This window comes from Mesoplodon bidens, assembly GCF_964165515.1.
Source record: "Mesoplodon bidens genome assembly, chromosome: 6".
NCBI classification, from domain to species: Eukaryota; Metazoa; Chordata; class Mammalia; order Artiodactyla; family Ziphiidae; genus Mesoplodon; species Mesoplodon bidens.
Genome location: NC_138162.1, coordinates 62,053,267 through 62,065,857, shown reverse-complemented (window position 1 = coordinate 62,065,857; position 12,591 = coordinate 62,053,267). Strand labels below are relative to the sequence as shown.

The window sequence follows — 12,591 nt, the reverse complement described above, 5'->3', positions numbered from 1 at the left end:
AGTTTACTTATGGATCACAAAACTTGTTCCCTAGCCATGTGGATACTTTAATCTACTTGGGAATGGGCTTCTTTGGGATAACAGACATTTCCTGGGAAATAGTTTATATGGATGTGTCAACTGATGAAGCACAGCAGTATTTGGATTTCACTCATAAGCGTTTGCTTTTTATTCCTACTTTCACTTTCCCTGTTGTCCGATAACCTCCCAGATATGTGCTTGGTGTGCTTCCCACTCAATCGAAGGAACTATCATTTGCTTAAACTTTCCTTATTGGAAATGCTTTCCCTGACCACTCTCCCTAAAATGGGGCTCAACCACTGCCTTCACTCACTCTTCCCTTTCCTTGCTTTATTTCTGTTTACATAACTTTTCACTAATTAACAAGTATAGTTACTTGTTTATGGTGTATTTTCTCCTACTAGAATATAAAGTCCATAAAAGCCAGGATTGTGACTATTCACTGCTATATCCCTAGCAGTGTTCAGTAAGTATTTGTTGAAAAAATGAAGGAATGAATGAACAGTGTCTCGCAAGGGTTCCCCAAATTTAATTTCATTTTCTCTCTTTCTTCCTTTTATTATCCCATGGAATTTTGCTATATCAGGAAGCATGATTTGGGAGAAAAAATGTTGGCAGCACAGGAACCATTTTATTAATTTAAGTCTCATTTTTCCCCAGTAGTAGTTAGCATGCATGTGATCTATTTATTATCTTATTTTAACCTTGATAAAAGTTACCCATAAAAATATTTCCTGTTCATAGCAAAGCAATGTCCCACTAATGTGAGATATAGTGAACAACCATAAGGAATGTCTGGTAATTGCTGAAGACAAGACTTTCTTTGGCTTATAGGGAGCTAGTTGAGAGACATTTCTCAAGTGCTTCCTTTGTAAGGGCGTTGTGATAGGTATCATGAGAGGTACAGAAAAAAGAGAGTTATCTTCTGCCTTCTAAATGTTCTAAATGTGAGAATAATAAAATTATGGATGCAAAATATAAAATAGATGCAGAATGAAAACTGAAAAATAATATCTTGGGGGACTCCCCCCCATTAGATAAAGTGGCCTAAAACTTCTGGAAACCAAGTTTTAATGCAGAATGTGAATTCAGTAACGAAAGTACATGCATTCACTTTGGTGCTTGTCTGTTCACAAGCCCTGTACTTTTTCTTTTTTTTTCCTTAAGATTTATTTATTTAGTTAGTTAGTTTTTGGCTGCGTTGGGTCTTCCTTGCGATGCGTGGGCTTCTCATTGTGATGGCTTCTCTTGTTGCGGAGCATGGGCTCTAGGTGCACAGGCTTCAGTAGTTACAGCATGCGGGCTCAGTAGTTGTGGCTCGTGGGCTCTAGAGTGCAGGCTCAGTAGCTGTGGTGCCCCGGGTTAGTTGTACCGTGGCATGTGGGATCTTCCCAGACCAGGGACCGAACCTGGGTCCCCTGCATTGGTAGGCGGATTCTTAAGCACTGCTCCCCCAGGGATGTCCCAGCCCTGTACTCTTTATCTAACTCTTGCCTAGATTCTGTTCCCTCTTCTTTATAACATGTGATTTCCCTTTTCCTCCTTTATGGACTTGTAAGTTAGAGTAATATCCAACCAGCTGCCATGTGAACAACACAAGGGTTGTTACTTTAACTCATTTATTGGGTATAACAGGATGCTATTTACACTCTGTCCCAGGTGTTGCTTATTAGACTACATTGGCCTCTTGGGCTGGATACCTTCTGTTTGCCTCTCCACCTTGTCTCTTGATGTTTTTTCACCCTGCTCTGTGTCCTGCTGGGCTGCCATGTAAAAACTGGTTGAGTTCAGCCAGTGGGGAGCATGGGAGGAGATGGGCCTGAGGGAAGAGAGTGAAGTTTGAGTATTTGTTCCCCTTGCTTCCTGTCTCTTGGGTCTGTGTCTTTCACCAGGCAGCTCTCTGTACACAGCCCTTTCTGTCTCCTCGTTCCAATAGCTGCTCACTCCCCTCACCCTTTCAAGTTTAGGGTGATAAAATCTCCCACCCTTTGATTAGCATTGAGGTACTACACTATCCCTTGTGCTTTCTCTAGATCCTACCCTTACCTTTGTAATTAGTCTGTATTTTAACTGGTCCTCAAATTACTCAATGTGAGTTGCCATCAAATTCCTACTGGGACTCTGATCAGCTTGCCAAGCAGGAAGAGAATCAGAGCCTGGAAATTCCAACCCTCTATTCACATGATTGGTTGGCTCCCCATGGCAGCCAGCCTCCATCCTTAGGTTCGTTCCAAAAGTCAACTCATTAAGATAATAAAACACATTTAGGAAATTACAAGGGTTTTATGTGCTCTGTGCCAGAAACGGGGTTGGGGACAAAGACCAAATATGTATTTCTTATTATAAATCACAGTATCACAAAAGGCAAAATGCCACTGTGTGTGTGTGAGTGTATGCATGTATGCCTATATGCTATGACAGTGTATGAACACTGTTATAGGGAATAGATAAGCATCATTAAGACAGAGATGTTAAACCAGATCACTGGCAATGGAAGAAGAAGGCCTTCATGTTTGGGGTGAAGGCAAAGAAGAAAAATAGGTGGAAGAGTTGGAGTACTTTTGCAATGTTGCCTTGAGGGTAAAGAAAATCCACATAAAATACCAAGGACCATGGTTCTATCATCACCTCTCTTAGGGAAGAGGAAACTGAAATACAGATGAGAAAGCTGAAAAAAATAGTGTTGTCTCATTCTAGCCATGTGTTCAAACAAAGAGCCTAAACTGTGAAACCTTGTGTACTGAATCAGTGGAACTCCTCAGGGAATTTGGGATTGTATTCCAAACTTCACCTAGCTAAGTAAGCTGATAACAGTTACTCAGAACAACAGCACACAGCTTATTTTTTTCTCTAGAACAACACCCACACTGAGAGTTAGGACTTAATGGAGATAATTTTAGAAAAGCCTATTAGTAAGGAAAGAAAAGACAGTTATTTAAACAGTTTTGGACTGTTATGTAATCACTGAAGATGAAAATGGAAGATGAAGTTTTGTTGTTGTAGCTCTGTAAGGTCATCCTTTTTGAACTGCGGGAAAATCACATGGGACAACTGGAACTGATGATGCCATCCTTAGATACCTATGATCTTGACCTAGAACACTCTCAGGACTGATCAATAGTTGCCAGGCATCACTCAAACAAAATTGTATTACAGTCTTCCTTCAGTATCCTAGAGGGATTGGTTCCAGGACCCACCTGGATACCAAGATCCGCTGGTGCTCAAATCCTTTGTATTAAATAAAGTTGTATTGCATATAACCTATGCACATACTTCCGTATACTTTAAACCATTTCTAGATTACTTGTAATGCCTAATACAATGTAGATGCTATGTAAATAGTTGCTGGCATGTGGCAAATTCAAGTTTTTCTCTTTGGAACTTTCTCGAATTTTTTTCTGAATAGTTTGATCCATGTTTGGTTGAATCTGCAGTGTGGAACCCATGGATACAAAGGCCAACAGTAATTACAAGTACAAAACAATTTTCTTGGTTTACTCTTGACTCCTGGATTGCAGTTTGTCCACAGTAGACTGACATGATATGTCTACTGCTGATTCAAGTGCCACAATGGCACATTCTAGCTTGTGGGATTATCTTTTTTTTTTTTTTTTCGGTACGCGGGCCTCTCACTGTTGTGGCCTCTCCCGTTGCGGAGCACAGGCTCCGGACGCGCAGGCTCAGCGGCCATGGCTCATGGGCCTAGCCGCTCTGCGGCATGTGGGATCGTCCCGGACCGGGGCACAAACCCGTGTCCCCTGCATCGGCAGGTGGACTCTCAACCACTGCGCCACCAGGGAAGCCCTGGTATTATCTTTTAATGTTGAAGGAGTGGTAATTGGCTATTCTTGATTTAGATCCCTAGAATATGGCAAGAACCTTAAAATTGAGATAAATGTCAAAATGATATGAAAGAAATCTATGATATTTAATGTCTTACCAATACCTAATAGTGGCTTTAGATTTAACAATTAAATCCATTGCCCAAATAAAGAGTATACCAAATTGGTAAAGGAGAAATAAACATGTCTTAAAATTTGGCATTCTTTCTGAAAAACAAGAAACATAAAGGCTGAGAAAGTGCTAACACATTTTTCTCTTTTTAAATAGAAGTTAGATTTAAATTTTTAAAATTAAAGTGAGAGATGCAATTTAAATGCCATATTAATTTGCACATTTCCCTCATTTTCCCCAATATTTCAACTATACAATGGTGATATAGATAGAATCGTGTGTTTCTGTAGTTTAATATACTTCATCCTCAGTAGACTTTATTATGTATTTCTGAAGGACAGAAATCATCACTTTTAAATGTTTGAACAGAAAATTGCACAGGAGAAACACTTGATTGTTTTGGACATTTTTATTCAGGTATTATTTCAGATCTTTAACTTTCTGAGCTACAGGTGTTAATATACAGTGTTTCACACATTTCTGTCATTTTAGCAAATAACTAATGCAAGAAAGAACTTCCTATGTATGTTTCTGAAAATGTGCAAGTTTCGATTCTTGAAAATTGTCTGCCAGTAAAGAACTGTTAACAACTCAATAATGAAAGGACAAACAACCCATTTAATAAGTGGACAAAGGACTTGAATTGACATTTCTCCAAAGAAATAAACAAATATCTAACAAGCACATGAAAAGATGATCAATGTCATTAGTCCTTAGGGAAATGCAAATCAAAACCACAATGAGACACTATTTCCCACTCACTAGTATAACCAATATAAAAAAGGAAAATGATGGGCTTCCCTGGTGGCGCAGTGGTTGAGAGTCCGCCTGCTGATGCAGCGGACACGGGTTCGTGCTCCGGTCCGGGAAGATCCCACATGCTGCGGAGTGGCTAGGCCCGTGAGCCATGGCCGTTGAGCCTGCGTGTCCGGAGCCTGTGCTCTGCCACAGGAGAGGCCACAACAATGAGAGGCCCGTGGACCGCAAAAAAAAAAAAAAAAAAAGGAAAATGACAAGTGTTTGTGAGGATGCAGAGAAATTGAAATTCTCATACATTGCTGGTGGGAATGTAAATGGGGCAGGTGGTTCTTCAGTAAATTAAACATAGAATTACCAAATGACCCAACAATTTCACTCCTAGGTATATACACAAAATATTTGAAAATAGGTGTTCAAATAATAACCTGTATGCAAATGTTCATAGTAGCTCTATTCACAATAGGCAAGATGTGGAAATAACCGAAATGCCATGAATGGATGAATGGATAAACAAATTGTGGTATATCCATAAAATGGAATATTATTCAGCTATGAAAAAGAATGAAGTACTGATACATGCTAAAAATTGAATGAAGCTTGAAAACATACTAAGTGAAAGGAGCCAGACATAAAAGGCCACATGCTGAATGGCTTCATTTAGATGAAATATGCAGAATGGGCAAAACTATAGATACAAAGCAGATTAGTAGTAACCTGGGGCAGGCTTGGGAGATAGCAGAAATTAAAAGTAACTGTTTAATAAGTAACGGTTTTTGGTTTGGGGTGCTGAAAATATTCTGGAACTAGATTGTGGTGATTGTTGCCTAACACTTTGAATGTACTTAACAACTCTGGATTGTTCTTTATTTGCAGCCACTTAAGTGGCTATAATGGTAAATTTTGTGTTATGTGTATTTTAGCACCAAAAAAAAATTAAAAAAAATTGTCTACCTAGTCATAGATTCAGATATTTTCCTTCTTTTCAGTCAAATATGTATTTTTATCCATTGTACATAATAGAAGAGACTCCACTACTTTTCAAAAGAATTCTTCTATTTATTTTTCATTTTAGATGAAATGATGCCCTTCTGAGTGAGTACCAAATAACCATTGAAAATGTACATTCGCATTGATTTCATGCCAAACATGTGAGTCATGTGATTAGAATTCCCATTGTTTTAAACCCAACAAAGTCTCATGTGCTATCAGACCTAATGCTGTATTTCAAGTGACAGGTATGGAGTAAGGGTAGGGATCAAAGGCACGGGTTTTAGAGTTAAGTGGATCCGTATTCTAGCTTTTCTAATACCAGTTGTGGGACTTCAGACAAGGTAGAGTAATTTCTCAAATCTCAGTTTTCTAACTAGTAAAATGGGGATAATAATATCTATTTTACCCTCATGTTGTGAGAACTGAATGAGTACATATATGAAAAGTAGTTATCACTGGACTCAGCATATAGTAAATGTTCAATATGGTAGCTCCTTTTAAGACAGGTTTATATGTACTTTTTCTAGTGTAATCCTTTTATAAATTTTGTTTAATATTCACCTTCAGTGGGAAGAAAGCACAATCATCCTGCCTCAGCAGAATTCTGACTGGGAGAGTGCCTTTTTTTTTTTTTAACATCTTTATTGGAGTATAACTGCTTTACAATGTTGTGTTAGTTTCTGCTGTATAACAAAGTGAATCATCTATATGTATACATATACCCCCATATCCCCTAGGGAGGGTGTCTTTTGATGTGCTGACTAGATTCTGGCACAAAGCAGTACTTTTGATTAAATGAAGAGGTCATCAGTTAAAACGGTCACCTCCCTATTTCCACAGTCCTCCTTACCCCATCTAGCTCTCCAAGTACTCTGGAACCTTTTCCGCAGAGGACAGCGATCTAGCTTTCGGTAGAACTCGAGTGCTAGCTCAATGCGCATCTCCTTACTAAACACATCAGGAGTAGGACGTGTTTTAATGACAGAAAAAGAGGTTATTCAAAGTTTATAAAGAAAGGAAGCCGGAAGGAAGGAAGGAAGGAAAAAAGAAAAAAAAAAGAGGATGAACAATAAAGAGAGTTGGTCTTGTTTCTTTAACCACGCTCCAAATTAGTCCAAGGATCCAAACTGTGGGAATGCGGGTCACACTCTGATACGCAGCCAACTGCGTAAAGAAGCTGACATAAAACTCAAAGAAAGTCCTGACTCTTGCAAAAGACAAAGGGTGCACAAAAGTTCATAATTCAAATGGGAAACCTGCCCGCTAGTCCCAGCTCAGCCCAAGGCTTTCCACATCTCCTCGACATCAGTCAGCTGGTTGTCAGCTGTACGTCAAGCAGTTTTGCTAAAGGGTTTGAAGAAAACACTTAAGTGTAAAACTTATTCCCTGATCCTCAAGGAGTTTACAACAGCGCTGGAAGGATTAGCCCTGTAACTAACACTACAGGGCGGTCAAAGAAACGTGACAAACGAGTTGGCAGGGGCCTTGAAGGCAGAGGAATTTTCACAGTTAGGGATCATTTGGGGGTAGGGGCTTGTCAAGGAAGCCTTTAAGAATTGGGATGTAAGCTAGGCGCAAAGCGGCGGGTAGGGTTTTAGGCGTGCGGGAAGCCGTGACGCTGCAGGTTAAAGACTGACCAGGGCACGCGGAGGTGGTGCGCGGGGCGGAGCCGCCTGACTCCTTGGGCCATGGCGCGTGCGCCGCTAATGCTCGCGCCGGGCGCGCGGCCCGTGGGAAGCCCGCCAGGACCCGCGAGCGCGAGACCCCGCGCGCCAAGGCGGGAAAAGTCGGGCGCATGCGCAGCTCGGAGCTTCGGGCTCGCTTGGATGGGGAAGGGGAGGAGGAGTTTCCTAGAGGGAACTTGACCCGTTAGCAGCCGCGGCCATGGCGGCGCGCTTGCCGCCCTCACAGCTCCCTCCGCCCGCCGCGCGACAGTTGGGGCCCGGGTCCCCACGTGTTGGGCTGGGAGCTGTGGCACACGAAGTGCTAAGCGAGACTTCGGGTCTTGCGGGCGCAGCGCGGGAGGGCGTCGTGGACAAAAGCGATTTACCCCGGCGGGGCGAAGAAGGGTCAGAGGGCCAGCGAGGGCCAGGGGGGACAGCTGCGGCTCAGGCTCCCCTCCTCAGCGCGCCCATGGGGTCCATGCGACTAGAGGGCATCTCGGTAGAGGAGGCGATGGTGACCCGGACGCAGCTGCTGGAGGAAGAGCTGAGCAGCGTAAAGGAGGAGCTGGCCCTGTGTCAGGTATCGAGGTGGCCGCCGGCCTTTACCCTCCACAGCCGGGCCGGGGCCGGTGGGAAGTGCGCCCGTATCCTTCTGCCTTCGGCTGCGTAGCTGCGCGGGTTTGGGACCCACCCACCTCCGCCCGGCGGCGCCCGGTGCCGGCTCCCACACCCAGCCTGGCCCGCAGCTCTGGGCTGAGGGAGGCGGCCTCGCCCGGCTCGCCGACCTCGGGCTCCCGCCCTTCTCCGGACAGTGGGCGGGCAGGGTCGGCCTCGGCGCCCTGGGTTTGGTTGACCTCACTTGGATCCCACCAAAACGCGCAGTCGCACCCCCACCGCCCCCAAGCCCAAGGGCTGTGTCGTGACTGTAGTGGTACTTGGTGCAGCAGGAATGCAATCCCTGAGTTGAAATGTGGAACGGGAAAGTGGAAACACTTTTACTGAAATAAAACCCATGGATGAAGAAGCCTGTTTTTAATTGTCAAACCCACACTTGCCCTTGTTCTTAAGTAAAACTTAAGTTGTTAAAACAGACCAATAATTTTTAGGGAGTATCAGGCTGGGAACTTTCATTCACAGTAGATGATGCTTAATATTTATTAACCAACTATGTTAATTCCATACTTCTGGAGTGAGAAATCTCATTTTCATATTGCCTGGGAAAAGCATTTACTAGATCAATTGCCTTAACATTACTTTCCTATTATTTGTAGAGTTCGTATACACCAAAGATGGCTTGACTACTCATGTTCAGAAAGATTTGATTTTCCTTTATAGTTTTGCATCCTTACCACCATCTCTTCTCCGATTTTACCAGAACCTTTGGCAGGGTTGGGTGACTAAATGTTGGGAATTCACTCAACAGTAGATCTTTGAGTCACTCTGTCTTCAAGACAGAACCAATTAAGAACTGCTAAACAACAAGGTAACTTTATAAGCAATATCATAAGTTTAGATTAATAAAAATTCATGAATTTCATTCTCATAATTCTATTGGATTCTTTTGCAGGATTTTGTTGATTGAGTCAAGGATGTAAAAACACAGCAGTCTTGTTCAAATTGAATATGTCTTTGCTTAAACGAGTTGGGGAGGTATTATGTGACTGCCTCCTTTTGACTTTCCATTCTGTATTCTTCACTGGGTAAGGAGCAAAGGGATAAATAAAAGACACCAAGGAATTAAAGCGTTTTGTCATCTCACTCTTCACCTTTGGGTAGTTTAAAGATGTGAATCCATGATAAAGGGCTTTGTTACTTTGGCAAGTCCTAATCTAAGATGCTATTTGCCCATATCTTATACACCCTTTCTCCCCTACCCCTTACTCTGTATTTACCATAGTTATGCCCTGAGCTGGATAAGGAACTAAGATGTTTACTTTTGTGACTGACTTGATTAAGAAATCAGTCTGTTGGAAACAGCCCAATGACCCTCTTCCCCCAATCCATTAACTATTCTTTCAAAATGTGACTACGGAAGATGTAAGAATTGAGATGGTCATAGGTAGCCTGGAACAATGGTTCTTGAGTTTATAGTACTGACACTGTTAGATGATCATAGGCATTCCAGTAATGTGAGATGAGGTTGGCACTATCCCATACCATAAAACTTCAGTCAAATCATACTCCTGCTGTTGGGGAAATTTGGGAGACATAATAATTGAATTGTTTTATAAAAAGCATTTAATTAAACATTCACTTTTATATTTTTAAAATTAGTTCTTCCACTTATATATTAAGCTAGAAATCACAGTACCCAAGAATACATAGTATTAACCCCTATGTTTTCCACAGCTCTCAAAAATTATACCCAAGATAAGAAATTCATTTTACATGTCAACCTAGTAAGTAGACACACATACACATGCATATAATTTCAGAAAGAGTATTTACCCTGTGTGTCCTGAACTCTGATGTTTTCTTTTAAAATCTATTATTTAAGAAAGTGCTGCTAATATCTACTAAATTAATTTCACAGCCCAGTAATGGGTCAAATGCACAGTTTGGGAGAAAGAACCCCACTAATTAATTAGTCTCAGGTCATAAGTTGCAGCTTCATTTAAATTAGTTGGTCTTTTCCCACGTTTAACTTACAGGAATTCAATTATATGTGCTTGGTGAAGAAAAAGAAAGTGATTCCATGTACCATTCCAGTCCATTGGAATGACTCAGAATAAGCATGTAATAGAAAACAATCTCTGTTCCAACTGTTTCTCTTAATATGAGTATCTCATCCTACTCTATGTGATTGTGATATTTAAACTTTTTTTCGTATGGCCCCAGATTAGTAAGCAACATACACATACTTAGATGAAGAAAAAGTGGTTGATTTCAGTGTGGGAAGAAAAGTTGTCTGTATTGGATTTACTGAGGATAGGTTAGCTTCCAAATCTAGCTTTTTCTAAGGAACTTACAAAGGTACTCCAAAGATCAATTTTAAGTTCATGACAGTCATGCTTTATTCACTGATTTAGAACCTAACTTCACCATACTCTTAGTTTTGATTTTGTATTTCAAGATTGTGGTCTATTTGTGACCAAGAATGGGGTTGTGGGTATGTGTATGTGCACATTTTTCACCACTTGTAGAATATCAGATGAGAAAAAGTTATGTATGTGTAATGTATATATGTATAGACACACACAGGTGTACACACACACACACAAATTTATATCTCAAACCATATTTCTCTTTTTAGTCACAGCCAAAAACTTTTACTAAACCTATATACCAATTTCAGGTAAAGATATATTATGGCATTTAAATGAAATATATGTGCATTACTCCAACTTTCATGATGAAATAAACTTTCATGATGTATGTGATGTTGGAATTAAGAGTATATGACTAGAGAAATCAACCAGTTACATTTTGTATTAGACATTTAGGTGTGTTGAAACCTTGTCCAGTCATTCACAAAGAAAAAAAAAATTGAGGGACTTCCCTGGCGGTCCAGTGGTTAAGACTCTGTGCTTCCACTGCGGGGGGCGCAGGTTTGATCCCTGGTGAGAGAACTAAGATCCTGCATGCGGTGCAGCACAGTCAAAAAAAAAAAAAATTGAGAACATGTTGTATAATTAGAATTCTCACTGTTGTTAGGAGCTGTATTCTAATAGATGAATCTTTTTGTACAGTTATTTTTCATAATGATAATTTAGTGAGTGGCTAGTTTGTGCCATACTTTGTAATTAAACTCTTTCCATTGTTTTCTTTGAGTTCTGGTAGGAAATTATTTGTTTAAATATAGAAAATAGTTTTCATATGTTTGTTGAATTCATTCCTGCAGTAGAGGTCGATCGAAGGCCTATTATGTTGGCAGATACTAAACTAGGTGGTGGGAGAGTAGGTACCCAGTGAAAAAGACAATTTTGCGTGTCTATAGCTGTAAAGTTGATATCTATTTCCATGTTGATAAGTGAAAGTCAAAGCCAATCCACTGCTAAGATAACTCAGACCCAAATCTTCGGGCATTTAGTCATCTCTCATTGGCTGAGTTTAATCAACTTTGTGAGAAGGAGTAGGATTTTTTAATTTATATTTTAAATTATTTGATCCTGTGTGGAAGTCCTGTAGTAAGAATAAAATATTTTATAATGAGTAATATTTAAGTATTTTTACTTTTACTTTTTTGAAAAGAACATTTTAAGTGCCCAAAGGAAAGGAAAATATAAAGATAATATGGTTGGTAGTAGTTAGTTTCCTTGTTTTAATAATGTGTGGAATAGTTTGGAAACTAGTTTTGTGTTTTTTGGGGGCTTTGTTTCTTTTTGTATATGAAGGAGCGTCTTTTTAATAATTAGAGGTATAATTCACATTGAAGATAATATAGCATTTGAATAACTAAAAAACTTACAAAAACGAATACATATTGTACAGTAGTCCCACAATCCATTTGTAGCATTTTATTGCTCAGAAAAGAACTTCTTATTCTCAAGTCAAGTATCACTTATACATTTGAGTATTTTTAGGTGACAAAATCTGAATACCATTGCTGATAATAAATTAATAACAAAAGAAATTAGTAACTGAAGTCTAATAGAGAAATTTGGAAATTAGAAAGTTCTCCCCCTAATGACTTCTGGGTATAAATTGTAGTTATAAATTAACAATAGACTGTTTCTGGAGGAGTCTTTTCTTCTGGTTGCTTTTTTTTCTGGCCTCTATGATAAAAACAATTTAAGGAGAGTTTGTTGTTACTTTCTCTTTGGTGGGGATTAAAGAGGAGATGTGAAATAACCATTAACCATAACAATAGCAAAAGGAAAGAAAAGAAAAAAATGTATAAATTAATATGTAAAGATTTTTTTCATCAGATATTTATTGATTTCTTACTTTGTCCCTCTAACTGTATTAGAGCTAAGTCCTTTATTAGTAAGTCATACTTACTTAAGCTGGAGTAACTCAGTTATTTTTTAAATGTTGAAAACCTACTCCTTTTTAAGTTTTTGCTTTTGTTAACCTTTCTTGCTTAGTATTTTGGGTAGAGCAGTTGAGGTGAAAAATACATGCGACTCTTTACTATTTTTTTTTAACATCTTTATTGGAGTATAATTGCTTTGCAATGGTGTGTTAGTTTCTGCTGTATAACAAAGTGAATCAGCTATACATATACATATATCCCCATATCTCCTCCCTCTTGTGTCTCCCT

General features: G+C 39.8%; 1 protein-coding gene across 8 annotated transcripts in view; it reads left to right on the top strand.

Annotated features, from left to right (window-relative positions):
- The first annotated feature begins 7,565 nt into the window (after nucleotides 1–7,565).
- CNTLN (centlein) overlaps nucleotides 7,566–12,591 on the top strand; it is a 356,448-nt gene continuing 351,422 nt past the window's right edge. For all 8 annotated transcript variants that reach the window (XM_081237458.1, XM_081237459.1, XM_081237457.1 and 5 more), the window contains exon 1: nucleotides 7,566–7,968. In XM_081237458.1, coding sequence (XP_081093584.1) covers nucleotides 7,609–7,968 — 360 coding nt within the window. In that variant the 5' untranslated portion in view covers nucleotides 7,566–7,608. The remainder of the gene's footprint in view (nucleotides 7,969–12,591) is intronic.